General features: G+C 50.2%; 9 protein-coding genes across 9 annotated transcripts; 4 read left to right on the top strand and 5 right to left on the bottom strand.

Moving 5' to 3' along the window:
• Positions 1-256: 256 nt before the first annotated feature.
• KY384_004420 (uncharacterized protein) lies at positions 257-2,006 on the top strand (the record flags this gene model as incomplete). Its single annotated transcript, XM_044812926.1, has 3 exons — positions 257-631; positions 685-1,814; positions 1,889-2,006. 3 exons carry the CDS (start codon positions 257-259, stop codon positions 2,004-2,006), a joined length of 1,623 nt encoding a protein of 540 aa, XP_044670346.1.
• A 258-nt stretch (positions 2,007-2,264) lies between these two features.
• Positions 2,265-3,151, bottom strand: KY384_004421 (uncharacterized protein; the record flags this gene model as incomplete). Its single annotated transcript, XM_044812927.1, has 3 exons — positions 2,265-2,354; positions 2,533-2,871; positions 2,927-3,151. 3 exons carry the CDS (start codon positions 3,149-3,151, stop codon positions 2,265-2,267), a joined length of 654 nt encoding a protein of 217 aa, XP_044670347.1.
• Positions 3,152-3,540: 389 nt separating this feature from the next.
• KY384_004422 (uncharacterized protein) lies at positions 3,541-4,155 on the bottom strand (the record flags this gene model as incomplete). The annotated part of the gene is made up of 1 exon (XM_044812928.1): positions 3,541-4,155. The coding sequence occupies one exon, from the start codon at positions 4,153-4,155 to the stop codon at positions 3,541-3,543; it is 615 nt and encodes a 204-aa protein (XP_044670348.1).
• Positions 4,156-4,668: 513 nt separating this feature from the next.
• Positions 4,669-5,418, top strand: KY384_004423 (uncharacterized protein; the record flags this gene model as incomplete). The annotated part of the gene is made up of 1 exon (XM_044812929.1): positions 4,669-5,418. The coding sequence occupies one exon, from the start codon at positions 4,669-4,671 to the stop codon at positions 5,416-5,418; it is 750 nt and encodes a 249-aa protein (XP_044670349.1).
• A 597-nt stretch (positions 5,419-6,015) lies between these two features.
• On the top strand, positions 6,016-10,308 carry KY384_004424 (uncharacterized protein; the record flags this gene model as incomplete). Its single annotated transcript, XM_044812930.1, has 4 exons — positions 6,016-6,097; positions 6,394-7,943; positions 7,967-9,345; positions 9,537-10,308. The coding sequence occupies 4 exons, from the start codon at positions 6,016-6,018 to the stop codon at positions 10,306-10,308; spliced, it is 3,783 nt and encodes a 1,260-aa protein (XP_044670350.1).
• Positions 10,309-10,710: 402 nt separating this feature from the next.
• Positions 10,711-12,249, top strand: KY384_004425 (uncharacterized protein; the record flags this gene model as incomplete). The annotated part of the gene is made up of 1 exon (XM_044812931.1): positions 10,711-12,249. One exon carries the CDS (start codon positions 10,711-10,713, stop codon positions 12,247-12,249), a length of 1,539 nt encoding a protein of 512 aa, XP_044670351.1.
• Positions 12,250-15,144: 2,895 nt separating this feature from the next.
• Positions 15,145-17,881, bottom strand: KY384_004426 (uncharacterized protein; the record flags this gene model as incomplete). Its single annotated transcript, XM_044812932.1, has 8 exons — positions 15,145-16,548; positions 16,610-16,854; positions 16,904-17,060; positions 17,122-17,193; positions 17,263-17,442; positions 17,492-17,574; positions 17,622-17,825; positions 17,878-17,881. The coding sequence occupies 8 exons, from the start codon at positions 17,879-17,881 to the stop codon at positions 15,145-15,147; spliced, it is 2,349 nt and encodes a 782-aa protein (XP_044670352.1).
• Positions 17,882-20,935: 3,054 nt separating this feature from the next.
• Positions 20,936-21,433, bottom strand: KY384_004427 (uncharacterized protein; the record flags this gene model as incomplete). Its single annotated transcript, XM_044812933.1, has 2 exons — positions 20,936-21,165; positions 21,217-21,433. The coding sequence occupies 2 exons, from the start codon at positions 21,431-21,433 to the stop codon at positions 20,936-20,938; spliced, it is 447 nt and encodes a 148-aa protein (XP_044670353.1).
• Positions 21,434-21,896: 463 nt separating this feature from the next.
• RPL3 (60S ribosomal protein L3) lies at positions 21,897-23,226 on the bottom strand (the record flags this gene model as incomplete). The annotated part of the gene is made up of 4 exons (XM_044812934.1): positions 21,897-22,152; positions 22,201-22,874; positions 22,921-23,085; positions 23,143-23,226. The coding sequence occupies 4 exons, from the start codon at positions 23,224-23,226 to the stop codon at positions 21,897-21,899; spliced, it is 1,179 nt and encodes a 392-aa protein (XP_044670354.1).
• Positions 23,227-24,288: the final 1,062 nt, after the last annotated feature.

A 24,288-nucleotide genomic window follows, 5' to 3' on the forward strand; every position in this document is an offset into this window, starting at 1 on the left:
TAATAATATCGACCCGATTGAGATGCAGCAGATCTGCTCTCCTCAGATGTGGCTGGTGACATCCAGTTCGTTTTGCCACGAAGCTTAAAAGGCTGATCGATTGTCGACCCCTCGACTCACGAGTCACGAGACCCCTCGGACCGTTTGCGAAAGCATGCTGATTAGCGCGGGATAAAGCAGTCCGTCTCAATTCTATATCTGTAAAGCGTTTCCCAACAGCCTCAATGGGTTTTCACAAACCTTCTGCTGTGCAAGAATGGCACCCCCGGGAACCACACTTCACCTCCCCAATGGCCAGACAGTCACAGTCTCACCAGTCTTTGGAGGCTACAGCTTCAAAGCCAATGAGCTTAATGTCCACCAATCCGTCTTCCCACCTGGATGGTCTATCATAATCAACACAAAAGACCATGACGACGACGAAGATGACGAGCCATTGACAGAGAAGGAAAAGGTGTTCGGCTCCAGCAAGAATCCTACTCACAAGTTCTCCCGACCAACGCTCCGCAATGACAACCTCTACATCTCCACAATTTCCAATCCGAGCAGCATAGACTTCAAGCCAGCGACGTCTCCTACAAGGCAGATTGCGATGATGCTTTGGGTCAGCCTGTGGTGGTACTTCCATCTTGTCGATCCCCCCATTTTTCTCCATCTCAAGGGCTCCCTGCTGACCCAGTCCAGCCTGCGCCAAATCCACACCTCACTACAGATGACAGTCGTCATACTCCCGAACAAGGCAGGCCCAAAGGTCAGTGGAGGGTTAATATCAAAAGAGAAGGTATCTTCAAGGGCAAAAAGCTCATCCCCAAACTTGAACGCATGGGCTTGCTTGCTACGGACGAATCATCAGTCGGTGCTTCACTCAATATCAAAAGTGGAGATGGCTGGACGAAGATGTTCGTAAGCTGTTGCCAATTTTGGCAACTTGATGCTCGGATTTTTCTATTCACTCTGTCGCCTACCCATGCGTCGTCCCCTTTTCCTGGTTCCACCCCATTTCCGTCACGACCAGGGTCCCCAAATAGAGAAGGGACCCCGGTCACGACGCCAAATCCAGATGCAGCACAGAAAGGTGCAGACGCAGCACAAGTTATGTGGGGAAATCATGGTACGCATTCGCCAGGCCCATTTGCATCTGGCTCCCATCTCCCCACATACTATCCTCCTCCACCGCCGCAATATACCTTCACGCGTAATATCCGACATCCCCTCCGCCAAAAACCACCGGGGCAAGGCTATACTTTCTACTGTCGCTATGTACCGTCCGTTGGGCAGTATCTATCCTTCCGTACAGCTTCACTATCACCCAAAGCTCCAGTCTATCAAGGACCCGTATCAAGTTCTGGGAGCACGCCAAACTTCTTGCCTCCGAATTCGGGAGTTTCTCACGCCACACTACCTTCGATAGCAAATCTCAATGTCCAGCCATGCGACACCGAGCTTCTTCACGACTGGATGAACCAACCGCGAGTGGCAGCCTTTTGGGGAATGCAAGGTCCCATTGAAGTCCAAGAAGCATTTTTGACTAAAGCCCTCAATGATAAACATTCATTTCCTGTAATTGGTTGCTGGGATGGTAAGCCGTTCGGTTACTTTGAGATTTATTGGGTGAAGGAAGATCCGCTGGGGAGATTTGTGACTGGAAGGGAAAGCAGCCACTACGATCGTGGGTTCCATGTCCTGATAGGCGAGCAAGAATTTCGAGGTGCACATCGAGTAAAGCTGTGGTTGAGTGCTCTCGTGCACCACTGTTGGTTGGCAGACAACAGAACACAGCGAGTTCTCTTGGAACCGAGAGTTGACAACACCAAGTGAGTATCACTGCACGCCATTTGTGTTATTTAGATATTGCATCAATTAGCTGACTGTTGTTTCACTATGGCAGATTCATCGACTATTTAGAGTCAGTAGGATTTTACAAGGAGAAGGAGATCGCCTTTCCCCACAAACAAGCAGCTTTAATGAAGATCGTTAGGGAAGGGTGGGAGGCACCCGAGAGATGATTCACCGTGGGCGGATGGAGAGTCAGTGGCCTGTTAATATATCTTGCAATGCCTTTCGGATACAACAACGACGAAGAGAGTATTCTTGTAGAAAGCATATGACTTCATAAACCACCGAGTGCCAAATAATATTTTTGTCAATATTAATACACGTGCTCCTTTTCGATAGGAGTCTAATGCAAGGTTGCTAATTGGTGTTATGCATACATAGGAAACCCATCTATCATGCATGGAGATTGAGTCTTGCACCATGAGAACCTACTGATTGCCCCTCTTCGCGTCCTCCTCATCAGTCTTAGGAACCGATACGCCTAACGGTACGCTAACAGCATTCAGCTTGCGCATAGCCTAAGTAGCACAAAATCAGCATTTGTCAACATGAAATTGATATCAAATCGAAGTTTCCATCTCCAAGTTAACACACCTGCCACGGCCATGTATTCGTCGCTCCAACAAACCCCCACCAAGCCCACCCCTCCGCATAATGCACCCACCACCAAGGATTAAACAATTGGTCAAAACTCACATCGCTGAAGCTTGAATCAGGTAGTTTTCCACCCCATTTATCCTCCACCTTGGTGATCTTCTGAGTTTCCTTGTCGTAAAAAATGTTGATCTTGCTGTCAATTGTCTGTTCCTTTTTGAGGCCCTTGATCACATAGCGAGTGCGAAGATCCATCGAAATCGGATTGCCTGCCGAGGTAACCTCATGATGGAGACGCTCGATTTCGGAGAAGGCGGCTTGCAGGCCATACCATTGTGCTTCGTACTGCTTTCGGCCGACGGCGCGAGTGATGTTGTCTGCGAAAGTGCCGTTGTCGTCCCAGAGTTGGAGCTTCTTCAATGAAGGACGGCCTGCAAATAGCTGTTGTTCATGTTAGGAGCCTGAAAAATGCATTGCGTAAGAAGAGAATGCTGACATCGAGGACACTTGCGACGAGTGTATGCTGGGTCTCATCGAGGGTTACTCCGCTGGCGGTTTTTACATTGGTGTTCTCAAGATTGAAGTCAGATACTGGAGCAGACATTTTTAAGACTGGAATAGATGAGAAGCTTTGGGGGAATTGGATAGTTGCAAGCTTGCCAAAGTTCAGAGGTTTGCGTATGCTGTTTTGCAAGATTTGTGGAGAGATAGGGACACGCATATGGAGAAGAATGGTTATGTAGCAAGAAGTGGCGTGTGGAGCATGACAACATATGCTCAAGCTCTTCATGAGGTCATCGTAGCATCAAGTACGTATTCGTAATAAAAACGACAACGTCTCAGGCAACCTTGAAACATCACTATGATGTAATTCTTGGGCTGAAAGTCGTTCGGACTGCTTTTTAGAGTCAGTCTGTGAGCGACTTCATCTCCATCAAGGCACTCGTTGAGCACCTACGCTGCTTTGAAGCCTTAACGAATGAAGAAGAAGGGCCCGGGGCGGGCAAAGTTAGCTCCAGGGGCTTTGAGCCCCGCAGCCCTACCCTAGGCAAGGTACCGATCGCAACCCGACCGCTGTCAAAATCTGCCTTGTTGATGTAGAAATACGGATCATTTCAAATGTCCAGCCGTCGCAACCTCGAGGATTCTCTTCTCATATCCAGACACATGGACATACTCGACGCCAGCGTCTCCAAGCTTTTTCCTGCCTTCGTTGGCTCCAACAAACTTTTCTGGCTCTTGTACACCAATGAAGACTTTGCGAATTTGAAGACGAGATTCAAGCAAATGAGTACTCAAGATTCTGTCCACACAAGCCATGTTTCCGCTCGCTCGTCTACTGCAGGGTTCCATGGTCGTATACAGCACCAAACTCATTGATTTCGCCTGACTAAGCCCGTCTTGCGAATCTTGCATGTCTTTTGACAACTTCATGAAACAGACTTGCTCGGCGTGCGTGTTACCTTCCAGCTCAAGTGTGTAGCCTGTCGACACGACTTCGTCTTCCAGTTCGTTTACCAGAACCGCGCCCACACAGAAGTTCGTAGGCTTTGGAGGCGATCTCTCTGCCAAAGCCAGCGCATGTTGCATATGTGAATTATGTTTAGCGGCCTCAAGCGACTGTCTCTCAACCATGCTGCTGTACACAGCTGATGTGTTGTAGAGAGTAAGGAGTCGAGTGGAGAGGGTGCCTCGGGAGCAATCAAGGGAATGAGAGACGGGCATCGCCTGAGGAATATAGACGTGCCAAGGTTTTGCACCTCTTCCATGCAGGCGAGGCGGCGTACTGTTTATTTACTTCCCATGCAGGTTGGCGCACTACTAGCCATCTCAACATATTACTCAATATGATATGCTCAATCATGATCGCGGCGATGTTACATTCTACCCCGCCTACTGCTTTCATCTGTCCCCTACATACAATACGTGGGCTCGTTTATCAGTGACAGATGTTCATGCATTAAAGGAAAGATCGGGCTTTGAAGGTGCCATTATGATTTGGTTTGCATCGTTCGGCCTAACTGACAAGTCTCCGTAGGGCAAGACCTTTACTTCTATCTGAATCATCCGATACGATGGATTCGGCTCGTTGGAATCGTGGTCGCACTGGATGTCTTTCCCACTCGTTACGTATTCACTTTGGATGACAGCAGTGGCGCTACAATTGATATTACTTGTCAAAAGCGGACATCCCAAGGAGTTCAGGATGTGACAGCACCCCAACACGACGTGTCCAAAATGCAGGAAATAGAGTCCAAAGGGGTTGGAGCCTCCGGTGGAGAGCTTGATCTAGCTGGTGTTGACGTTGGAACTGTCGTAAAGCTTAAGGGAAGCATAGGCACATGGTGGGGTAACAGGCAAATCAAGTTAGAACGAATTTGGATACTTCACACGACCAGTCAAGAAGTCAGTGCCTGGTCAGAGACCGTTGCATTTCACACAGACATCCTGAGAAAGCCCTGGATGATTAGTGAAGAAGAGCAGATACGCGCTAGAGGAGGGAGTGACGGGGCCCAGCGCAGACGGAAGGCGCGAACAAGCCGCAAGAGCCAGTCAAATGCAAGACCGCAGCTTAGGACGAGTACAAAGAATGAGGGGATAAGGTTTAGAAGTGAAAAGCAGTGGGAACATGAGAAGGATGTTTGCTCGGGGCCCAAAGTCGTGATATCTGAAAAAACAGGACTGCGTGAAGCCCAGAAGCGCGCAAGGGAAGAAGAACTAGAAAAGCGGCGGCTTGAAAGCCGGCAGGGAGAAAATCCCCAACCTCAAGTTATCATGAATAAAGTCGTCTCGAAACCGGTACTGCGGAAATCTTCAAATCAAGTCAAGGCAAAGAATGAAAAGGACTTGGGCCCTGAGCTCCAGCGTTTCTATCAAGATGAGGCGACATTCAAAAAAGAGCAACTGAGGCAACAGAGGGACGAGGATCGAGCTGAGAGACAGCGACTCTTCAGCAAACGCTTGCGTACAGCGAATGGCAGCTGCTAGGTGGGTACCATAAGTTTGGAATATTGAACGAGACAAAGTCATGACTCATGAGTTCTGCTCATTGTAGATGATTGGTCTTCGTGCCCAGATAGGTCACTATTGGAGACGCACATGGCGCAACTGTATGACTTGTTGACCTTTTTAAAGCGATTCTTGATATGATCCAGTCCCGTAGATATCAGCATGCACCTATCGTAGCATTGTGACAATTTGCTATGACTACCACGCAAAAAATAAACTTCGCACGTGACCTGTCAGGCTTTCTGCCTACGCTGCCTAAATCGACTTTCCTCTAACCGAGAGTATTTTAGTCACTCTTCCTCGGATGCTTCTAATTAGGAAATAGCGCAGCTCAACTTCATATTCACTCGAAGAAAAGCGCACGCGCTCATCTTCCAACGACCATAATACTACGTGTCTATAAGTCACTGTTCGCATATCGTGTCATTTCAACACGTGTTTCCACACAAGTTCTGGGTCAACACTCCACACAGGACTCGACACCAGACCTCCCTTCCCTTAGCGATCCCAATCCATGGACATCTAAGTATTGCTTAAACCGACACGCAGTCATTCTGAACCGCCCAGGTCGCAATCATGTCGCTGTTCGGGTCAGGGAACAATAATCAGCAAGGATCTGGTTTCGGCGGGTTTGGCTCGGGCAACACCAATACAGGAGGTACGTACAGTATTTTATTCATGCGCGTTGCTCGGAGAAGCTGCCACTCCCTCGTCAAGTTATGGTCCTCGTTCCACAGATATCTGATCATATCTATCTTCCAGGCTTTGGCCAACCCACCTCAGGTGCAGGGTTTGGTAGCAGTACAACAGGAACTACAGGAGGCTTCGGCGGCTTTGGTTCTGGTCAGTAAACATTTAGATTAAAGACCGGACATTTCAACAAATAATTTGCAAAGATGCGAAATAACATTTGGTGGGTAATTAGCTAACACAACTTCTTGACAGGCTCATCAGGCTTTGGTTCCAATAACACTACGAACACGACATCCCTTTTCGGAGCACAAAATAAACCAGCTTTCGGATCCACTACGAGCGGTAGCGGTGGCGGTGGCCTTTTTGGGAGTGGTACTGCGACTACCGGAAATTCAGGAGGCTTTGGCGCGTTTGGTAGCAACAACAATAATAACCAGAACACTGGCGGCTTATTCGGATCTACCACCACCAGCAAGCCAGCTTTTGGAGGTGGGTCAACAGGTGGTGGTCTCTTTGGCAGCCCAAACACCGGATTTGGAACAACAAATAATCAATCGACTGGCGCTTTCGGGTCGGCGCCGTTCGGTCAAGGAAATGCAACATGTGAAGGCACGGGTAGCACACCGTTCTCGGCGTATACTGAAAAGGAGGGTACATCAAACATCACAAATCATTATCAAAGCGTCAGCTTTATGGCTCCGTATAAAAACTGGTCTTTTGAGGAGCTAAGACTAGCAGATTATAACGGAGGTAGACGGCACGGCAACGGTAGCGGCCAAGCTGGAGCATTCGGCTCCACTAATTTCGGAGCGTTTGGACAGCAGAACAATACCTCGGGAGGGTTTGGCCAGCCTACCACCACCTCGGCGGGTGGGATCTTCGGCAACACCACCACGCAAGCCCCGTCTGGCTTTGGTACCCAACAAACTTCTTCATTTGGCGGCAACAACAACTCCTCAAGCACAGGCCTCTTCGGTGCTCCGAAACCCGCTGGTAGCGGGCTTTTTGGCAGCACGACCTCTGCTGGCACAAGTGGTGGTCTCTTCGGTACAGCTGGCGGATCGGGGACATCCGGGACTGGATTTGGTTCCGGCGGGGCCACTAATGGCCTCTTTGGACAGCAGAATAACCAGCAACAGAATAAGGGCCTTTTCGGCAGCACTGGTGGCGGAGGATTTGGCTCAAATACGGGATTCGGCAGCACAAATACACAGACGGGAACTAATGCTTTTGGCTCGGGAACTCAGAACAACAGCAGCCCTTTCGGCCAATCGAACAATACACAGGCCTCAAATCCGTTTGGTGCTTTCACCCAGCCCAACCAAACGCAAAATCAGCCGCAAAATCAGACGCAAAATCAGACCAGCACATCGAATCCCTTTGGCGCATTTGGTGCGCAGAATCAAGAGCAGAAACCAGGAGGAATCTTTGGCAATCCCTCTACTACCAACACGAATACTGGTGGCGGCATATTCGGCCCGCAAACTAATAACAATCAAGCTAGCGGTGGCCTGTTCGGCCAGTCTGGCACTAACCAGAACAGCGGAAGCTCCTTATTCGGTCAGAAACCTGCTACTGGAGGTGGTCTTTTCGGGCAAGCGAACAATAACACTGCCAACACTGGTAGCGGCCTCTTCAGCGGATTTTCGAACCAACCCCAAAATCAGCCACAGCAAAGCCAAGGAGGGGGCTCTTCGGCGCCAACAACAGCCAACAAAAGCCTGGTGGGCTTTTCGGTAGCACAAATTCCAATACTGGAGGAGGCTTGTTCGGGTCCACTAATACCGCAAACAATCAGCCAGGCGGTGGTGGTCTGTTCTCAAACACTGGACAGCAGCAACAAACCACAGGCGGCGGTGGCCTTTTCGGCAATAACACAAACAACAACGCCGGGTCTAGCTTGTTCGGCAGTTCACAGCAGCAGCAACAGCAACCGAACCCCCCCAATCAATTCCAACCTGCCCAAACACTTCACACTTCGATCGTTGACCCAAATGCCTTTGGCAGTCCTTCGATATTCTCTGGTTTACCGCCCCCGCCTCAAGTTTCCGGTCCCATTGCCACGCCGATCAGTCAGAAACCGAAACAAAAGAAAAGCGCGCTTCTCCCATACTATAAATTAACCCCAAATGGAGCTTCTTCTAGGTTTCAAACTCCATCAAAGCGTGGCTATGGATTCAGCTATTCTACTTATGGCACGCCAGGAAGTGCTTCTTCCAATGCCAGTACTCCCGGCGGCCTCGGTGGTAGCCTACTCTACAGCAGCGTGGGTCGTGGTTTAGGCAAAAGCCTGTCAACCAGCAATCTGAGAGGCAATTATGGTGATGCTGATAGCATTCTTACACCGGGAGCGTTTTCCGCGAACAGCTCCCGATATGGTGGTGCGGGAAGTATGAAGAAACTAACAATTGACCGAAGCCTGCGTACAGACCTCTTTGGAGATAAGGGAAACTCGGCTGCGCTTCCTAGTCCTGAAAAGGAGCGTCAGTCTGGCATACTGAAGAAAAAGGTGAGCTTTGATGCAAGCACTGTGGGAGGAAATGGTGAACAGACGAATGGGGTCTACGTCAACGGTGCGGTAAATGGTTCATCGAGCAATACCGCTGGGCCAAGTACAGACGATCAAGGCATTCCTCAAACACCGAGGAGTCAAAGTAAGCCAAAGTCTAACGCTGCACCTCAACAGCTGGAAATGGAGCAAGTCAGGGGTAACGAACTTGCGATCGTTCCTGAAGATGAAGCGCCCGAAGCAGCGAGCGCAGCCCCACAACGGGCGTCAGTGCCTAAACCTCAGGAAGATCAGGAACCGGGCGCATACTGGATGAAGCCTACGAAAGAGCAGATCCAGAAGATGTCTAAAGAGCAACGAAGTGAGATTTCAGGTTTCGTAGTCGGACGCCAAGGGTGCGGGAAGGTTGAGTTCAACAAACCGGTTGATCTCAGCAATATCAATCTCAACGATATCTTTGATAACATAGTTGTCATCGTCGTTAGGACCTTGACGGTCTATCCAGAAACGACTCAGAAACCTCCCCTCGGTAAGGGTTTAAACGTGCCTTCAACGCTCTACCTAGAGAACTCTTGGCCTCGACAGCGAGACCGGGTTTTGCCAAGATACGAGAAGAATGGCCGCCATTTCGACAAGCATGTTGAGCGTCTTCGCCGCGTAGGAGACACTACTTTTGTCCGCTACGAGAGAGACACTGGAACTTGGTGAGTTTGCCCCTGCTTCCATTTTCATTGCTTCAATCATCGTTTTGGAAACTGCCTATGCTATTCTTAGTCGACGAGAACTAGCTCGTAAACGTGCTCTGTTTTGGAGAAAATGTTTGCGACCATTTTGATGATCATTCTTAGTTGCCCATAAACTGGTGCACTTAGTACTGACTGCTACTCTCATCTAGGATTTTCAAAGTGCCGCACTTTACAACTTACGGATTCGACTATGAGGATGACACGAGTGACAATGAGAGTTTGCACTTGAACGACAGCGTTATGACAGAGCCTCCCGAGACCCCCACACCCAAATCCCGTACTGCCAGTGGGCCAACACCGAAATTGCCCAAAGCGAGCCAGCATGCGCCTACCAAGATGAAACGGGCATTTCAGCCAGATGAAGCCGCTGAGCCTATTAATGGAAGATATCTTCCCGGGGCTTTCGAAGATGTGGCTCTGAATGATATGGATGGGCTCAATGTGGAGATGGAAGAAATCGATGACGAGGAGTTTCTCTCCGATGAGCGCTCGGCTGCCTCGCCTTCGGAGAGTGGCGGAGATGAGCCGAGCGATATTGAAATTACAGAAGGTGAAATTAACGGTCAGTCTGTCGGTGTGAGGGATGAAAATCAGGATTTGGAAATGGCAGGAACATTTCCAGAATTGGAGAAGGATCAGCCAGACCTGGGCGGCGAGAAAGCTGTATTGGACGTGAGTGGAGACTGGGCCTACGACCTTCAGCAAACCATCCGTCCAAGAAAACAGGATCGACAAGCTTTACGCACAGCGCAGACGCAACAGGTCAAGGACAAGAATGTGCAGACAAGCTCAATTACAGACGCAAGCGCCCGACCAGCGTTCGCCACGAGTATAGATCTTATGAACTCGCTGTTCGGGCAATCGCCACCAAAAGGAGAGAAGCCATTCGGAAGTCTAGGGCAAAAGGGCGTCAAGGTGTGATCCCCTCAAGTTTACTGTTACAGATTGATACTGGCAATTCACTTTCTGCATTTGTTTGCTTTGGGCAAAAGAGCGTGTACACAACAATTTTTAATTGACTTGACACCCAGTAGATAGATAATAAAGAACAAATTGCTAAGGTGTTGCTTTCTTTAGTCGCGTCCTTCGAATTCTCATCGACCTCCAGATATCATCGACGTACCATTAGAGCCCGGTCATGAATGGCTCGATCTAGCATCAGAACTGAGAGCAAAGTATCCTTCAGTAAACAAGCAAATATTCAACGTAATTCCTTTGTGCCCTTGCAAGACTCCAACACTGATTGGTTATATCTAGGCCCCTCACAACACACTTGTCTTTCAAAAATCTCAAACCACTTTCTCAATCAAGAACAACATTCCTATGGCTACGACGCGACAAGCTCCGTTTAATGATTTTTATCAGGCTGCGCAACCTGTATCTGCGTACGAGAGGTCGGTCTGGGGTCTAGCTGCTATTCTCTTCGATGATCAAGACAGCACTACCTACGGCATTCCGAAATCTGAACAGGGCAAGTATGACGCCAGAATTCGTAAAGATCGTCTTGCTGCTTTTTGGCAACAAATCTGCGAGGAGGAAGCCGAAACGAATGCCAGAGAACTCCAAAGTGCCGAAGAGCGTGCTATCGCCTTTTTATCTGCTAACAAGGTTGGAAAGGCCTGCGAGACCCTCTTGCAGTCCAAGAACTACCGACTTGCCACCCTCATCGCTCAAATCGGTAACAATGGGACCATGCACACGGAGATAGCGTCCCAGATCAGTACATGGCGAGATCTGAACGTTTTGTCGGAGATTTCAGAGCCTATCCGCGCGCTTTACTCCCTACTCGCCGCGCAGACGTGTACTTGCGAGGGCAAGAAAGCTCAGCATATCGAGGACAGAGCGAACACGTTCTCTATCAGTGAACGCTTCAACCTGGACTGGAAACGGGCATTTGGTTTACGCCTGTACTACGCCATAGAGACGAATGACCCGATCGAAGTCGCCGTGGCAGCGTTTGCCGAAGATATCAAAAACGACGAGCCGAAGAAGCCAGGCGACGATCTTCTGTACGCTCTTCTCCAGGTATATGCTGCTTCGAAGAAATGGCTACCTTTCCCTTCTCTCGCACATATCCTTCTCCCCCAAACGCAGGAACCATCCGCTTTGACAGCACGTCTCTCGTTCCAGCTGTATTGTGCCCTCACGGGCCGCTTCCCCGATTCCGCGGACTCCACAGTCGCAGACACTATCAGCACCCAATTCGCCGTCCAGCTCGACGCAGCCGGCGAATGGCTCTGGGCGCTCTTCGCCCTCATCCACATCAGCGATCCCACGAATCGGGAGCAGCGCATCAAAGCGCTCCTCGCCCACCACGCCGGTGATCTCGTTGCCGACCCCCCGCACGACGATAGGTGGAAAGACATCATCGACATTTACAAGGTTCCCGAAACGTGGCTCTATCAAGCGAAAGCTCTGCGCGCCCGAGCAGTCGACCACGATCGTCTTCGGGAGGCGGGATATCTGGTCAAGGCTGAGCAGTGGGTGGATGCGCACGAGGTGCTCAAGCGGGTGGTGGGACCTGATTGTGTCATTGCGGAGGAGTGGGATAAATTGCAGGGACTACTCACGGCGTTTAGGACGAGTAAGGAGAAAATACGAGGTTGGGAATTGGGTGGGCAGGTCTATGCTGATTACTGGGGTATTGTCACGGAAGCTACTGGGGGGAGAGAAAAGGGGAAGGTGCTGAAAGGGTTGATGGAATGTTTGCCTGCTTTGCTGCGGGATGTCGAGAAGGGGAGGGAAAGCGAGGGTAAGAATGAGAAGGAACTGTTTCGGGAGATGGTCGCGCTGGAGGAGATGAAACGGGTGACGGAGCGAGAGGTGGCGGTGATGGAAGAACAGGGCAGTGATGGTCGGTAGAAGATGTGTAGTTTAGGTAAAGATGAAGATGAAGGATTGACTCAGTCACAGTATTCGACAAAGGAGAGTTTTGGGATTGGTTCTCTTCATTTCGTCTCACGAATGACTAGCAAATCCAAGCACTTCTACTTCATCAGTGACCGAACGAAGTTCCCTAGATAAGTTCCTGGTTTCGTGCTCGTTTTATAAACTACCAACCACATTTTTTCAACCATGGACTAAGCAATTTTCATCACGAAGACAATCCATACGCCTCCCTCTCCTCCGTGGTCAGTCCGAGTTCCAGCGGCAGGGCCATGGCTTGGAAACTTTAGAGAACTTATGAGTCTTGAGTAGATGAGAAGCAGAGATCATCTGGCTGGACAACGGATCACAATTACAGAGCCTGCGAGCTTTTGTCTCCATTGGTAAGGGTTCCATATCTGAAAGACGTACGAACCACAGACTTTGGTTTCAAATGTACCTTTGTTTATATCTGATACTTGATACTGGATAATGCTAGAACTGTGATTTGCAAACCATTGCTGGCGTCATCTCATGACGAGTGCCTGACGAATGCTCGTCGCTAATTCCCCGACGAAAAGTAGCAAATTTAGACCCCTAAGCGCCAAGGCTGTGCTTTCGTAGATGCATGTGAACGTAATTATACCAATCGAAAGAGCAATCGACATCAGCTCAACCCCTTGAGCAGATACCGTTCCCAAAAATTCCTAATCCCTAGAACAGCTCTACGACCTTCATTCTTTTCCTCTTCCTGGTACGCCTCCCTGAACCCACCGCTGTTGCTACCCGGAATACCCAGGATTTTCGCAAAGAGCCAGAAAGCTGCTGCCACCCACGACGCTGCTGCCACGCAAATCGCGACGACGGGCCCGAAGATGTGGATGGCGAAAAGTAACGGCACGCTGCTCGGCGGATAAGCAGGGTCGGGGCTGACTTCGTAAAGCGAGAAAATCAGTCCCAGCTCAAAGTGAATTGGCGGAATCAGAAATCGAATAAGGGCGTCCCGCGGTCGCTCATGCCATATGCCATAACATATCGGAAGGATAAAGACTATGAGAAAGCACAATATAAGTGCATATAGGGTGAAGCCAACGGTCAGAATTGGTGACAGGACGGAGAGGTAGAACTGCCGTCTGAATTAGCCCTACATAATCGTCTATTGTGCTGCAAACGACTCAAGACGTACTAATATCCAGATTGCGTGATTCTTTGGGTCCTCGTGGGCAAGATCGTCATCCTCCTCCTCATAGATGACGGTAGAATGATGGGAGTGAAAGTTCGAAGACGGGTCGGATCGCATTGAGCGGCCGTCGGTAGAGGCTTTCTCCGGATCCGGAGTGCTTCGTCTGGAGCAGCGAGGCGGAGAGTTGGGTGGTTTCAACTTACCCTTCTCCGTGTCTGAGCGAGGCTTTGAGCGTACACTCCCCTCTCTCCATCAGCATTGGTGTATGGTTTTGCTCGAACAGGCAGAGCACTGGACGAGGGGTGGGAGGCTCGGCATGGCAGGTCATGAGATTGTCCTGTAGACTCCCGAGGCGTATGATCTGGCGAGTACTTGGATGCTGGATGAAAGACAGGAGTGGGCGGCTTGAGAGGTGAGTCATTCGACGTTATGACTGGCGGTAATCTTCTTGATGGCGTGTCATGTCTGAGGTGTCGTCCATCGTAAGGGCTTTGGACCATTGCTCTTTTCAAGGCCGTGATATTCAAGAACGAAAGAGGGTGACATATGCGGAAATCAGAAGTCGGGGTGATCAGACAGCGGGCACTCGCAGGGAAGGTCAATGCAGATGTGACTGGTCACACTTGACGGGGCGGACTCTGGTCAAGGTGGAGGAGGAGATGGGAAGGCGAAGGCAGGAGGCAGAGGTACTTGTAGCTTCCGCCGCATGGTGACAAGAGTGACAAGAGTTTGGGAGCTTGCCCAGGCTTGGACGGGCATTCAAACAAGCATTTTGGGTGACGCCTGGAGGCGAATTGCCCTCCAACAGAGGGCAGCGTGAGGGAGCCAAGATACCAAGATACCAAGCCTTGGTGTAGACTTGGCATGACCGAAAGCACGCACGATGATTCGTACGCGAGGCATTGGCGAGGCGGGGGATTGGGAGACTCGGTCTGTAGCTGTCACTCTCCATCCTTGTCGTGCGTGCAAGGACCCGTTGGTTAGACCTCAGACATTCATTGGCATGAGTTCTCGTCTGCTCTGCCGACTTTGCGAAGGGAGAGAGTCGCGATGTTCGGGCGAGGATGGGAGGCTTGGGCGGTCGTACAGCCATGGCTTGGCGTAGGACTAGGACTACCCTTGATGCGGGAACATCGGAAGATCGGAAAGGGCTGGCCCAGTGCTAGAGACGACGTTCTGATCTGTCGAGCCAATGGAATCAGAGATGATGACTCAATGATGCAACGGTTTCATACTAGATCTATCTGTGATGATTTGCTACTTGCTTGATTGATATCACTGCCGTCGTGATGCATTCTCGGCCATTGATGGAATTGTGACAACGGCCAAGGTAGCGGAAAACCTGGATGCGTACACACAATAACGGATACACCGGCTAAACTACGAATAGGCTATGTACCAACCTCCTCACTCCTCTGGCTCGAAAGCGTGAAACGAAGGATGCCACCCAAACCCATGCCAATTTCCCTTCGTCAACCAGTACGCGTACCGAATCTGCGCCCCTTATCCCCAGATGCCGTGAGCAGAGTTAATCACACAACAGGTAAACGTCTCGTAGTGATCCATCTACACGTAGCCATATCACTCAATATGTACTGTAATACCCAACCTCTCTTTCTTTTGTCCCATCCGTCTTAGATCTTTGCAGACGTTCTTTATAGATATAAAAACATACCAAGGCCATCAAGAGCAAAACGTATCCACAATCGCTAAGCGTCTGTCTCTACCGCCGCCGCTCCAATTGCATTAGCTCGCTGGGGACTGTTGCGGCCCCCAGACGCCGTCTTTCTCTTTTCTTCCTCCATCTCGTCGTCATAGTTCTCATCGACATCCATTTTTCGAGCCGGCCCTTCATACGTTTCCTTCTTATCATCCTTGATAGGTTCCGGTGCGCTAGCTTGGCTTGGAGGCTCATTTTGTTGAAGCTGCATGGAAGGCAAAGTGGGGGGATGGTGAGCCGCTTCCGAAGGGTGATAAGAGTCGTCCGCCCGTCGCTGCTCATCCCTCCGTTGGATGGATGCACTGCGACTAGGATGGTGCATCGGAGGCGAAGGTGCTCGACCGCGAGGAGACGGCAGTCGAGGCGAAATTGGCAGCTGTCGGGGAGATGGCTTCCTATCAGGTGGTGATGGCCGCCGATGGTATGAGTCTTCCAACTTGCTCCTATTGTCGCCGTTGGCAGCATACTTGTTTGGTGTTCTCATCTCTTCATCAGGTTCATGTGTTCGTTTCAAGCTATTGTTCATGATATGAGGGTGCGGTCGATCATCTCGGTCTCGGGCTGCTGCCTCAGCCGCCGCAAACGCTGCGGCAGGTGGAGGAGCGCCCGCCACTATCGCTGGTTGCGGACCGCTCGGTTGATGCTGATACGGTTGCTGTCGCGGGCCATGACCTGGTGAAGGTGGTCTAACGTCGGAGAGAGGCTTGATGTCAGGAGGTGGACTGCCAGGGCGTCCATACGGAGGTGCGTTCATACTGGGGCCTTGAGGGCCAGTGGCAGGAAATCGAACACCCGGGTCGGCAGGTCCATACGCTGAGCTTGTGAGTCGACTCGAAGTACTTGGCTGTGGGGCAGACGGCTGTGGCTGTGGTAGGGCTTGGGGCGCAGGATAACTGCTGGGAGCCGGATGGTTCAAGGGCGGTGGCGGTGAGCGCCGAATTGGGGCGTCACGAGGAGGCTCTTGGTATTGCCTAAGTGAATCTATTCGTGGACTGAGCGGCCTTTGCGAAGGTGGTGGTCTTGGAGGATCTCGGCGGTCATAAGGTCCAGAGGACTGAGGCTGGGAGGGCTGATGTGGAGGCTCTCCAAGTCGGCGGTTCCAATCTTGTGATTGAGGTTGTAATGCAGATGTGGAGCTGTGGAGAACTTGATTTGGTCCTGACGGAGGGCCCCACTGATGCCCGGGAGGGGCGCCTACACCAGGACCTTGATATTGTTGGGGATGGACATCTTGAGGAACTGGGGCTCCTTGTTGATTTGGCATGCCTGTTGATTGGCCATTGTTGCGGAGGAGTTGCAGTCTTGCTTTGATATGCATGTTGGAAGGATCGAGATCGAAGGCACGTTGGTAAGCGTCCAAGGCATCATTTGTCTGGTTGTTGCATGATTCGTACTGTATTGTGATTAGCAGAAGAATTCTGAGGGGCATCAGAAACTCAAAGAAAACGACTTACCAGTGTGCCCAGGTCGTACCAAACTTCGGAGATGTAAGGGTTTAATCTAATGGCTCGTGAGTACGCGTCTAGAGCATCTCGATACTGGTTGATCTGATAGTAGAGCACGCCAATAGAGCACCAGAATGTTGGATTTCGACCATCTCGATATACAGCCTGTTGATATGCTTCATAGGCCTTTGAGTACTTGCTTTGCGACATGTAGCATCGGCCAAGCAGGTACCAGCTTTGTGCGTCATTATTGTCTAAATCAAATTAGATCACCAATTATATCTAGAGCGGTAGAAGACATACCAGATGAGACAGATTTCTCCAGATACTCGATGGCCTTCTCCTGACTCTGATAAAGCCCGCTTTCTTGGTGATAGAGCCATCCAAGCTGTTGTAGGACTTTGGCATGTTGTGCATTACGATCAAGAACGCGATGGTAAGCGTTCTTTGCAGCCTCGGTCTGCATTGAAAAATGAGCTAAACTCCTCATAGATGAATAGACGACAGAGAAGGGTACTTACATCTTTCTGTTGCTCGTAGACATGACCGATCTGAAACCAGATGTCCTCTTCCGTCAACGGCCGAGGAGGATTCTTTACTATGTATTTAAAACACTAGATCTGTCAACACTGAAGTTTTGAAACTGTTATGGCCAATCGTACCTCCAAACTGGATGGGTATTTCTGTTGTTGTTTGTATATTATGCCGAGGCGAAAATAAATTTCATTGGCCTTCTCGAAGTCGGGCTGCATATGCATCACCTGGGAGAAAGCCTCTTCCGCGTGCTCGAGAGAGCCATATCGGTCATATAGTATTCCGATCCCATACCAGAGCTTTGGTTCCTATCAAGCATCAGTCGTGACGTTATTCGTGTTGAGCGGAGAGAGCTACCTTTGGGTCTCGAAGGTGATACAAAGCTTGCTGATATGCCGCGTAGGCTTCTTGCAGATTCTCAATCATCAAATAACAATGTCCTAAACGCGATGAGTGGTTGTCTCACGGTTCTCGAAGAGTATCTTACCGAGGCTACCCCAAACTTCACCGTTGTTGCCATCAACTTTTAGGATTGCCTGCAAGTATTCTATCGCCCGAGGGAAATTCTCTTTCGTCCTGAGTATACACGATATGGCATTAAGGGCTTGTATTGAGTAGTTATTATGCCGTAACGCATGCTCGTAAGCTTGTATCGCTGCATCGGGGTCGCCTTGCAACTCGTGTGTACTCCCTGGAGATGAAGTCAATACGCTTTCGAGTCGGTGCCTGAGAGCGCAACATACCCATTCCAAGCCATACACTCTCGTTGAGGGATGACAGATGGGCTGGGGTAATTTTTTGATGAACTTGAGGCGGCCCATGGCCGTTCACTTGCGGGTGGATGGTGTGATGCGAGAGGTGCATGCCGCCGGGAGATGTTCCCTGATGATGATGTCCAGCCATACCTTGGAGAAGGTGATGAGGAGCGGTGAGGTCGAGAGCAGTGGCGTTACTTGCGACTGGGACGGTGGGTTCGACGCATAGGGGATCGTAAGCGGCAGGATCTGAGACGAGATGAGAGCTCGAATGTCAGGATGAGATGGGATGAGCTAATTGGAGGTCATCAATAAGGATGATGATGCTCGCTATACGACGACTCGGCAGTCAGTCAAGGGGGTGGAAGGAGGATGTTGGCAGGTTTGGGGGGGAGGGTGCGACAGGAAGGAGCAGGATTGGCGGCGTGGGAAAGATGGGTAGAGTAGTAAACTCGGGAAGAGCCACAAGAGCCAGAGCAGCCACCAAGCACCAAGGCACGATGCCGAACACAACGGCTGATCATCGAGCCAGCCCAGTAGTAGCCTCCTCTAGTTTACCCTTTTCCGACATGGCTGGGCTTAAATCACCTAAGCAGTTAAGCAGCCTGACTACCCAAGGGCCCTAAAGTGAAAAAGTGGGTCCGCCAGCCAGACGATGGGAGAGATGCTAAGGGATGCTAATCATGCTAATCATGCTAGCGATGCTCCATCTGCGGCACGTCTACATCGTGGGGCCCTCAAGAGTCAAGATTGCGGTCCGTAATCCGTTGCGCTAAGCCATTTGACGCGAAAAGCCATGCGGTTCTGATTTCAATACAAAATGTCTTTCTTTTCTCCCCTTCGCTCTTCTCCGTATTCTTGACCACTCCTCTATTCGCGTGTGAAACAATGTCCTTGCACGCCCCGCGTGAGTTGCAAAGGTCGATGGTCGTATCTATCGTCATCAATCAACCTATATTCTATATACAACACAGAGCATTCAGGGCCCTGTTCGAGCCTAAAATGTGAATCCGTCATGCATTTCGAAGGCGCGAAGGACTGACTGACCGAACGCTCGAGGGAGCTGATCAGAGGTATTCACGCGGTCGTGGCCCCTGCGGAGTCCTTGCGGGGGAGCAGTCGTCCATCAGGGCGCAAAACGGGTTGACTATTGCCTTTTCAGGAAGGCTCCTGCGCTGCACCTGTGGAGAATTATCCGCTAATCGTGGTCGGAGAAATAACGAACGAATTGAACACGTATGGCAGTCTAGAGCATCCTGATGCTTGAGGGTGTAATAAGATCAGCGGTGGGGCTTCTTTTAGCGCCCAGACCCGCGAGCCTCTTGTGATTCCTGCTGATTTGTACCACCGTACCACACCCCCAACGCACGCCTGGCAAACACTTCCTCCCCCTTTACAGGCGATCGGAAATATGGCTCGCAGTACATGCATCGGTGGCGGGAGAACCGACAACCGTTCGCCTGGGATGATTTGCTATTGGACCAGCCTTTTCGCCTTGGACCGTCATCGCTGCCACCGTGTCTGAGCACCCCACACTGTCTGTAATATAAGGCTGCTACTCAAAACATGTCAGCCGCCACCATCATCAGAAACACACCAACTGCCGCAGAACTACCTCCCTCCCCCCCTCCCCCAAAATAAACGGATCAAAGTCGTGGTGTGCGAGATCATACTGATCTAGACCTCCGGATGAGCGCCACACCCAAACGAAGCGTCGCACCCCGTTGGCAGGTCTTCTAGGGCACTGACCTTTGCATGGACACGATACCTGCGAGCAGCTGCGCCTTACTTGCGATTATTCACTCTTCGGTAGATTGATGGATGAGGAACCTCACTGCTATTTCTAGTCAATGACGTTCGGCTGCATGCCCCGTGAGAAAGATCCAGCAGGCTCCCGTAACACCATAAGACAGCTTTAGGCATCTAACCTTAAAATCCCACAACCGTGAAGATTGGTCCACTTTTCCTACGAGAATCCATGATCGCTGCCGATTCAAACGTACCAGCTGCATCGTGCGTATAACCAAGCACCCAAGAAATAACGCATCGTGCGCCGTCAGCAAGGGACTTTCTAAGCGCCCGAGTCGTGTCCAGCTCCGATTTTCCACCCGCTTGGGTCGCCTCGCTATGACCAGCTGTCTGACGTTTGTACGGCCTTCTTCGCATGGAGTGTGGAAGTGTGGGGAGTCTCCCGCAATCAGGCAAGTTTGCTTCGTAGTGAAACCCTCTTCTGGATTTGGGTCTGTTGACATGCGTGCCTTTTGCGTCCACGTGAGCGCTAACGTGAAAGGGGGAATTCGAGAGTCGGCCATGTCAGGAAGCTAATCTGGCTTAGATGATCAATATATCTCCATCAAATTCTGGAAAGACCTTTGGGAACGGTCTGTCAACCGGTCTGGATATAGAGCGACTTTGTTGAAAATTCAAAGGCACTCGGACATTTTGTTTTGCCCTAGCAAGGACAGTGCTTGTCTTACGCGTTTGAATCTGGTAACCCTCAATAGTCAGAATAATTTGATGCCTGACTTCCTTGTTGAGGACGGGATAGACTACCAAGATATAGGAGGGAAAAGGCCTCTCAATCACACGTCTTCGCATATCCATAGAGGCAATCGACTTGACTTCCAGCTTTGAAATTGGCACGAAACCAAGTATTGAACAAATCCACAGTTTATGGCCAGAACGCATACAAGCACACGTTTTCCATCGTTGATTGGTGGTGTCTTTGCACCATTTATCTGGAGCTCATCCCCTTGAGTCCTATAATAACACAATCAACTCTGATTGAGTTATGCTAGTAGGCGATACACCAGTGATAGAAACGCAGCATCTTCTTAGGCCGAAACCTATCTGACGTCTCACATTGGTATAGACAATGCATGATGTTCGCCAGGTCTCCGCTCCTACTGGTTTTCTATTCTGCCGCCCGATTGCAAGATTCCGAAGATCGGCGAAGAGGACGGTCTTGCAGCAGCTTCCATATATCACACTGTAGCGAACAATTCAATATCATGGGAATAGGGTCAGACAGCGCAGAACATCGCCATTAGCTCTCTATTGCTAATACCTTGAACCCCACGATCTTCCCTTTTGCCAATCCAACAAGATAGTATTCGGCCCGTGTGCCTTGATGCTGTACTCTGAAGACGACGACATCGCTCTCACTCGCTTGCTCAACGGCCTCGAGCACTTCGCCATACTGACCGCGCGGGTCGAATTGTTTCGTGGCAGTCTTTTCCACTTCCCCGTTGTGCTCAATGAGCTCCCCAAACTCGCCTGTAGGCTGTGAGCTGCTATTCTAGTGTAGTGCATTGGAGACAGGCGCACGTTCACCCGGAAGTTCCTTCCCTTCCCACTTCAGACTGACCGGCTCGAATGCTTCGTCAGAGTCTGATGTATAGACAGCGTCAACATTCTTCAAAGCAGCTGGCACGTTCGTGTCTACTGCTTTTGTAGAAACCTTCTTGCTTTGAGTTGACACTTTGCCGCCGTTTGTGTCTTGGTTTGCCTGGTCTAAGAATGAGGAGTAGGCGTCGTCAGACATTCTGGTGGACGATGAAAAGCGAAGGAACGTATGGGTTTGTCTTTGCAACCAAGGGGCAATTGAGCACAACAATATCTGGGAAGGGGATGCGTTGCAAAAGGAAGTTGATTGATCAAGCCGGAACAAACTCGCTTTGAGAGGGGCTTTTAGATGACGCAGTGTAGTGGCTTGATCTGTACTAATTCTTGCAAATGACTTTGCAGCGATACACCATTGACTAGACCGCCGAAACGGCATGTGATTGGCTCCCGATGGGCTCAGGAACCTCTTCAAACACCTATTATGAGGCAGCTCTGACTGACGATTGACGAATCAGGGACGAAAATGGACGGGGAGAAGGTCAAGCCTTGGCATTGATAAGGTAAGTCAAAAGACGCTACGCGGTCTCATGTGGGAAATCGTGGTATTTAGCGCAACATGCTGGAATCTTCATTTGAACCCTTAGAATTGTTGTCCGTCAGTTCTACGAAGTCGTCACAAGATCTTTCTTCAATGTGCCCACTATCGCTTTCTTCTCGGCTGGTGTCTGGTAAGCACCATGCCCGAATTTCGAAGATGTATCAATCCACTTGAGGTCCACTTTCTCCAATGCTTTTCGACTTGTGTGAGTGAACATCGACTTGCGAAGGGTCATTATTCGCTTCTTGACGCCGGGTACCGAGCCCTTGAGGATGACGAAGTCATTCTTCACCTCTCCATACCGAACAAAGCCGCCCATTCTGCCTCTAGGTTAGTTCGCGATCACGTGGAGCTTGAATTACACATACGGTGTGATCTGTTTCTTCGAGACGTCAAACTCTGTCGACGCGTTGCCCTCCTCTTTGCCACTGCCTACACGGTAGACCTTGTGGTTGACAGACGTTCGATGATGATAACCGTCTTGACCAGCACGAGCAACGGTCCATTGGACGTGAGAAGGATGCCACGCTCCAATACAAGCCACCTTTCGCAATCCTTTGTGTGTCTTCCTTGGCAATTTCTTTGTTCCCCATCTGCTGGTCACACCTTGGAAGCCGTGTCCTTTCGTAACCGCAATGCAATCAATCATTTCATCCTTCTCGAAGATTGAGCTGATCTCCACTGGCTTCTCGAACAGACCCTTGCCAAAGTCCACCTTGTCAGCTACGCTTCCACCGTTTACTTGAATTTCCATCAAGTGAGCTTTCTTTTGCTTGAGAGGGGTTTGGCGGATCTGGGTATGAGCGAGCACGCGGACGACTGTGCAATACTTCTTGATACGTTCTAGTTCACGATTGATTGGTGCTCCACTACCCTCAGCATGTTTCTTTGCATATTTTGTGAAGGCTTTCTTCTTTGATTTATACCAATTCTTGTAGAAACGACGCTTGATCTCGTCACTCAAGTGTTCCGCCCACACAGTGGTAAGTGAGCGAAGGCCGCGTGGAGTCTCGATGTAGCCTACGAGTCCGACAACAATCATCTGTCTTGCAATTAAAATTGGTTCCAAATTAGATTGCTATACCTACGGGTGGGGTCTCAATAACGGTGACAGCCTCAACGATTTCCTTTTTGTGCATTTTGGCACCAGGACGGTCAAGGTCACGGACGATTGTAGTCATGCCTGCTTTGTAGCCCATGGCTGCTGTTAAGTGGACTGGCTCCTTTGGATTGTCTTTTGGAAAGCTCTTGACCTGAGCATACAATCAGCTAGCCGTGACACCTAATACCAGGTGGAGAGAGATGCGTACCTTTCCCCGATGCCTTGAGGCTCGCTTTCGAGGTAAAAATGCGAGCGAGCCATGGCGAGGTGCCTCAAATTTTCTATGAGACATCCTGAGCTGCTGAGCAGTTGCGTTGGGTACTCCGCGGTTTCCTGGATGGTGGGTCGTTCAGTGAACAGGATGCCGCTAATGTCTTTCTGTGGGCTAAGCGAAGCTAGCGCGGCATCGTTGAAATGTCTTGGCATTTATAAGTTTCTACGAATACCTCCGTACAGGGTAGAAACCTGAGAATCATCTAAATGAAGTTGTCGTCTTAAGTCACACTAATCATACTGATCTCTAGAATGGGACAAACTTTTACTTCAGCCTTTTCAGGTATGAGATTCTCATCATCGGATGTAGAAGTAATATCTTCAGAAGTAACTCCTCATAAAATCGACAACTAGCCAACCTCTAGACCCATAAGTCGCGAAAAGATTGAAGAGTGTCAATCGTGATGATCTGCTTGTATTCGTTTCGATGAAAGCGAACGTTCAAGTCTGCATATCTTGTATGGGAGAGTCCAAACCACATTCCTTCCGACCCCATTTGGAGACTGGTGCCAGCGACGCAGCCAGCATTGTGAGATGATCGGCGTCAGGCGCAGATGAGTGCATATGCCTAGTCAGGATCGCACAATAATGAAAGCTGACCCAGCGGCACATACGTTCAATGAACGGCAATGCGCAGTGGCAGCTTCTTTAAGGCGCGCCACAAGGCCCTGTGCCAGCTTTGGAATCTCCATTAGTCAATTCCATAGCAAAAGGGTGATAGGTGGACAGGAGAGCATCGCAGTCGACGCAGTGTGGCGGTGACGACGACTAGATTACTCTAGGCTAGGTGTGCCATTTTTAGGGGGCAGCCTAAAGCAGATTAGCGCATCAGAAACTGTAAGGTACGACTGGACTTGGGCTTGGCGAGCGGAGCCGTCCAGTGGCCGTTTATCCCTGATCGAAACGGGCAAATTGGATACGACGACTGAGATCCCCGTTGGCCACCACATCTATCTTTACGTCTCTTTTTGTTCCCTTCAATACTGTATGATCACAGCAGACCTGCACTACGAAGGTCATTCCGCTCGTTTTGAATGCACAGCACGCTTCCTGAATGATTTCAACACTTTCATTCTTGTCA

Source organism: Bacidia gigantensis (assembly GCF_019456465.1).
Source record: "Bacidia gigantensis strain McMullin 20006 chromosome Unknown contig_231, whole genome shotgun sequence".
NCBI classification, from domain to species: domain Eukaryota; kingdom Fungi; phylum Ascomycota; class Lecanoromycetes; order Lecanorales; family Ramalinaceae; genus Bacidia; species Bacidia gigantensis.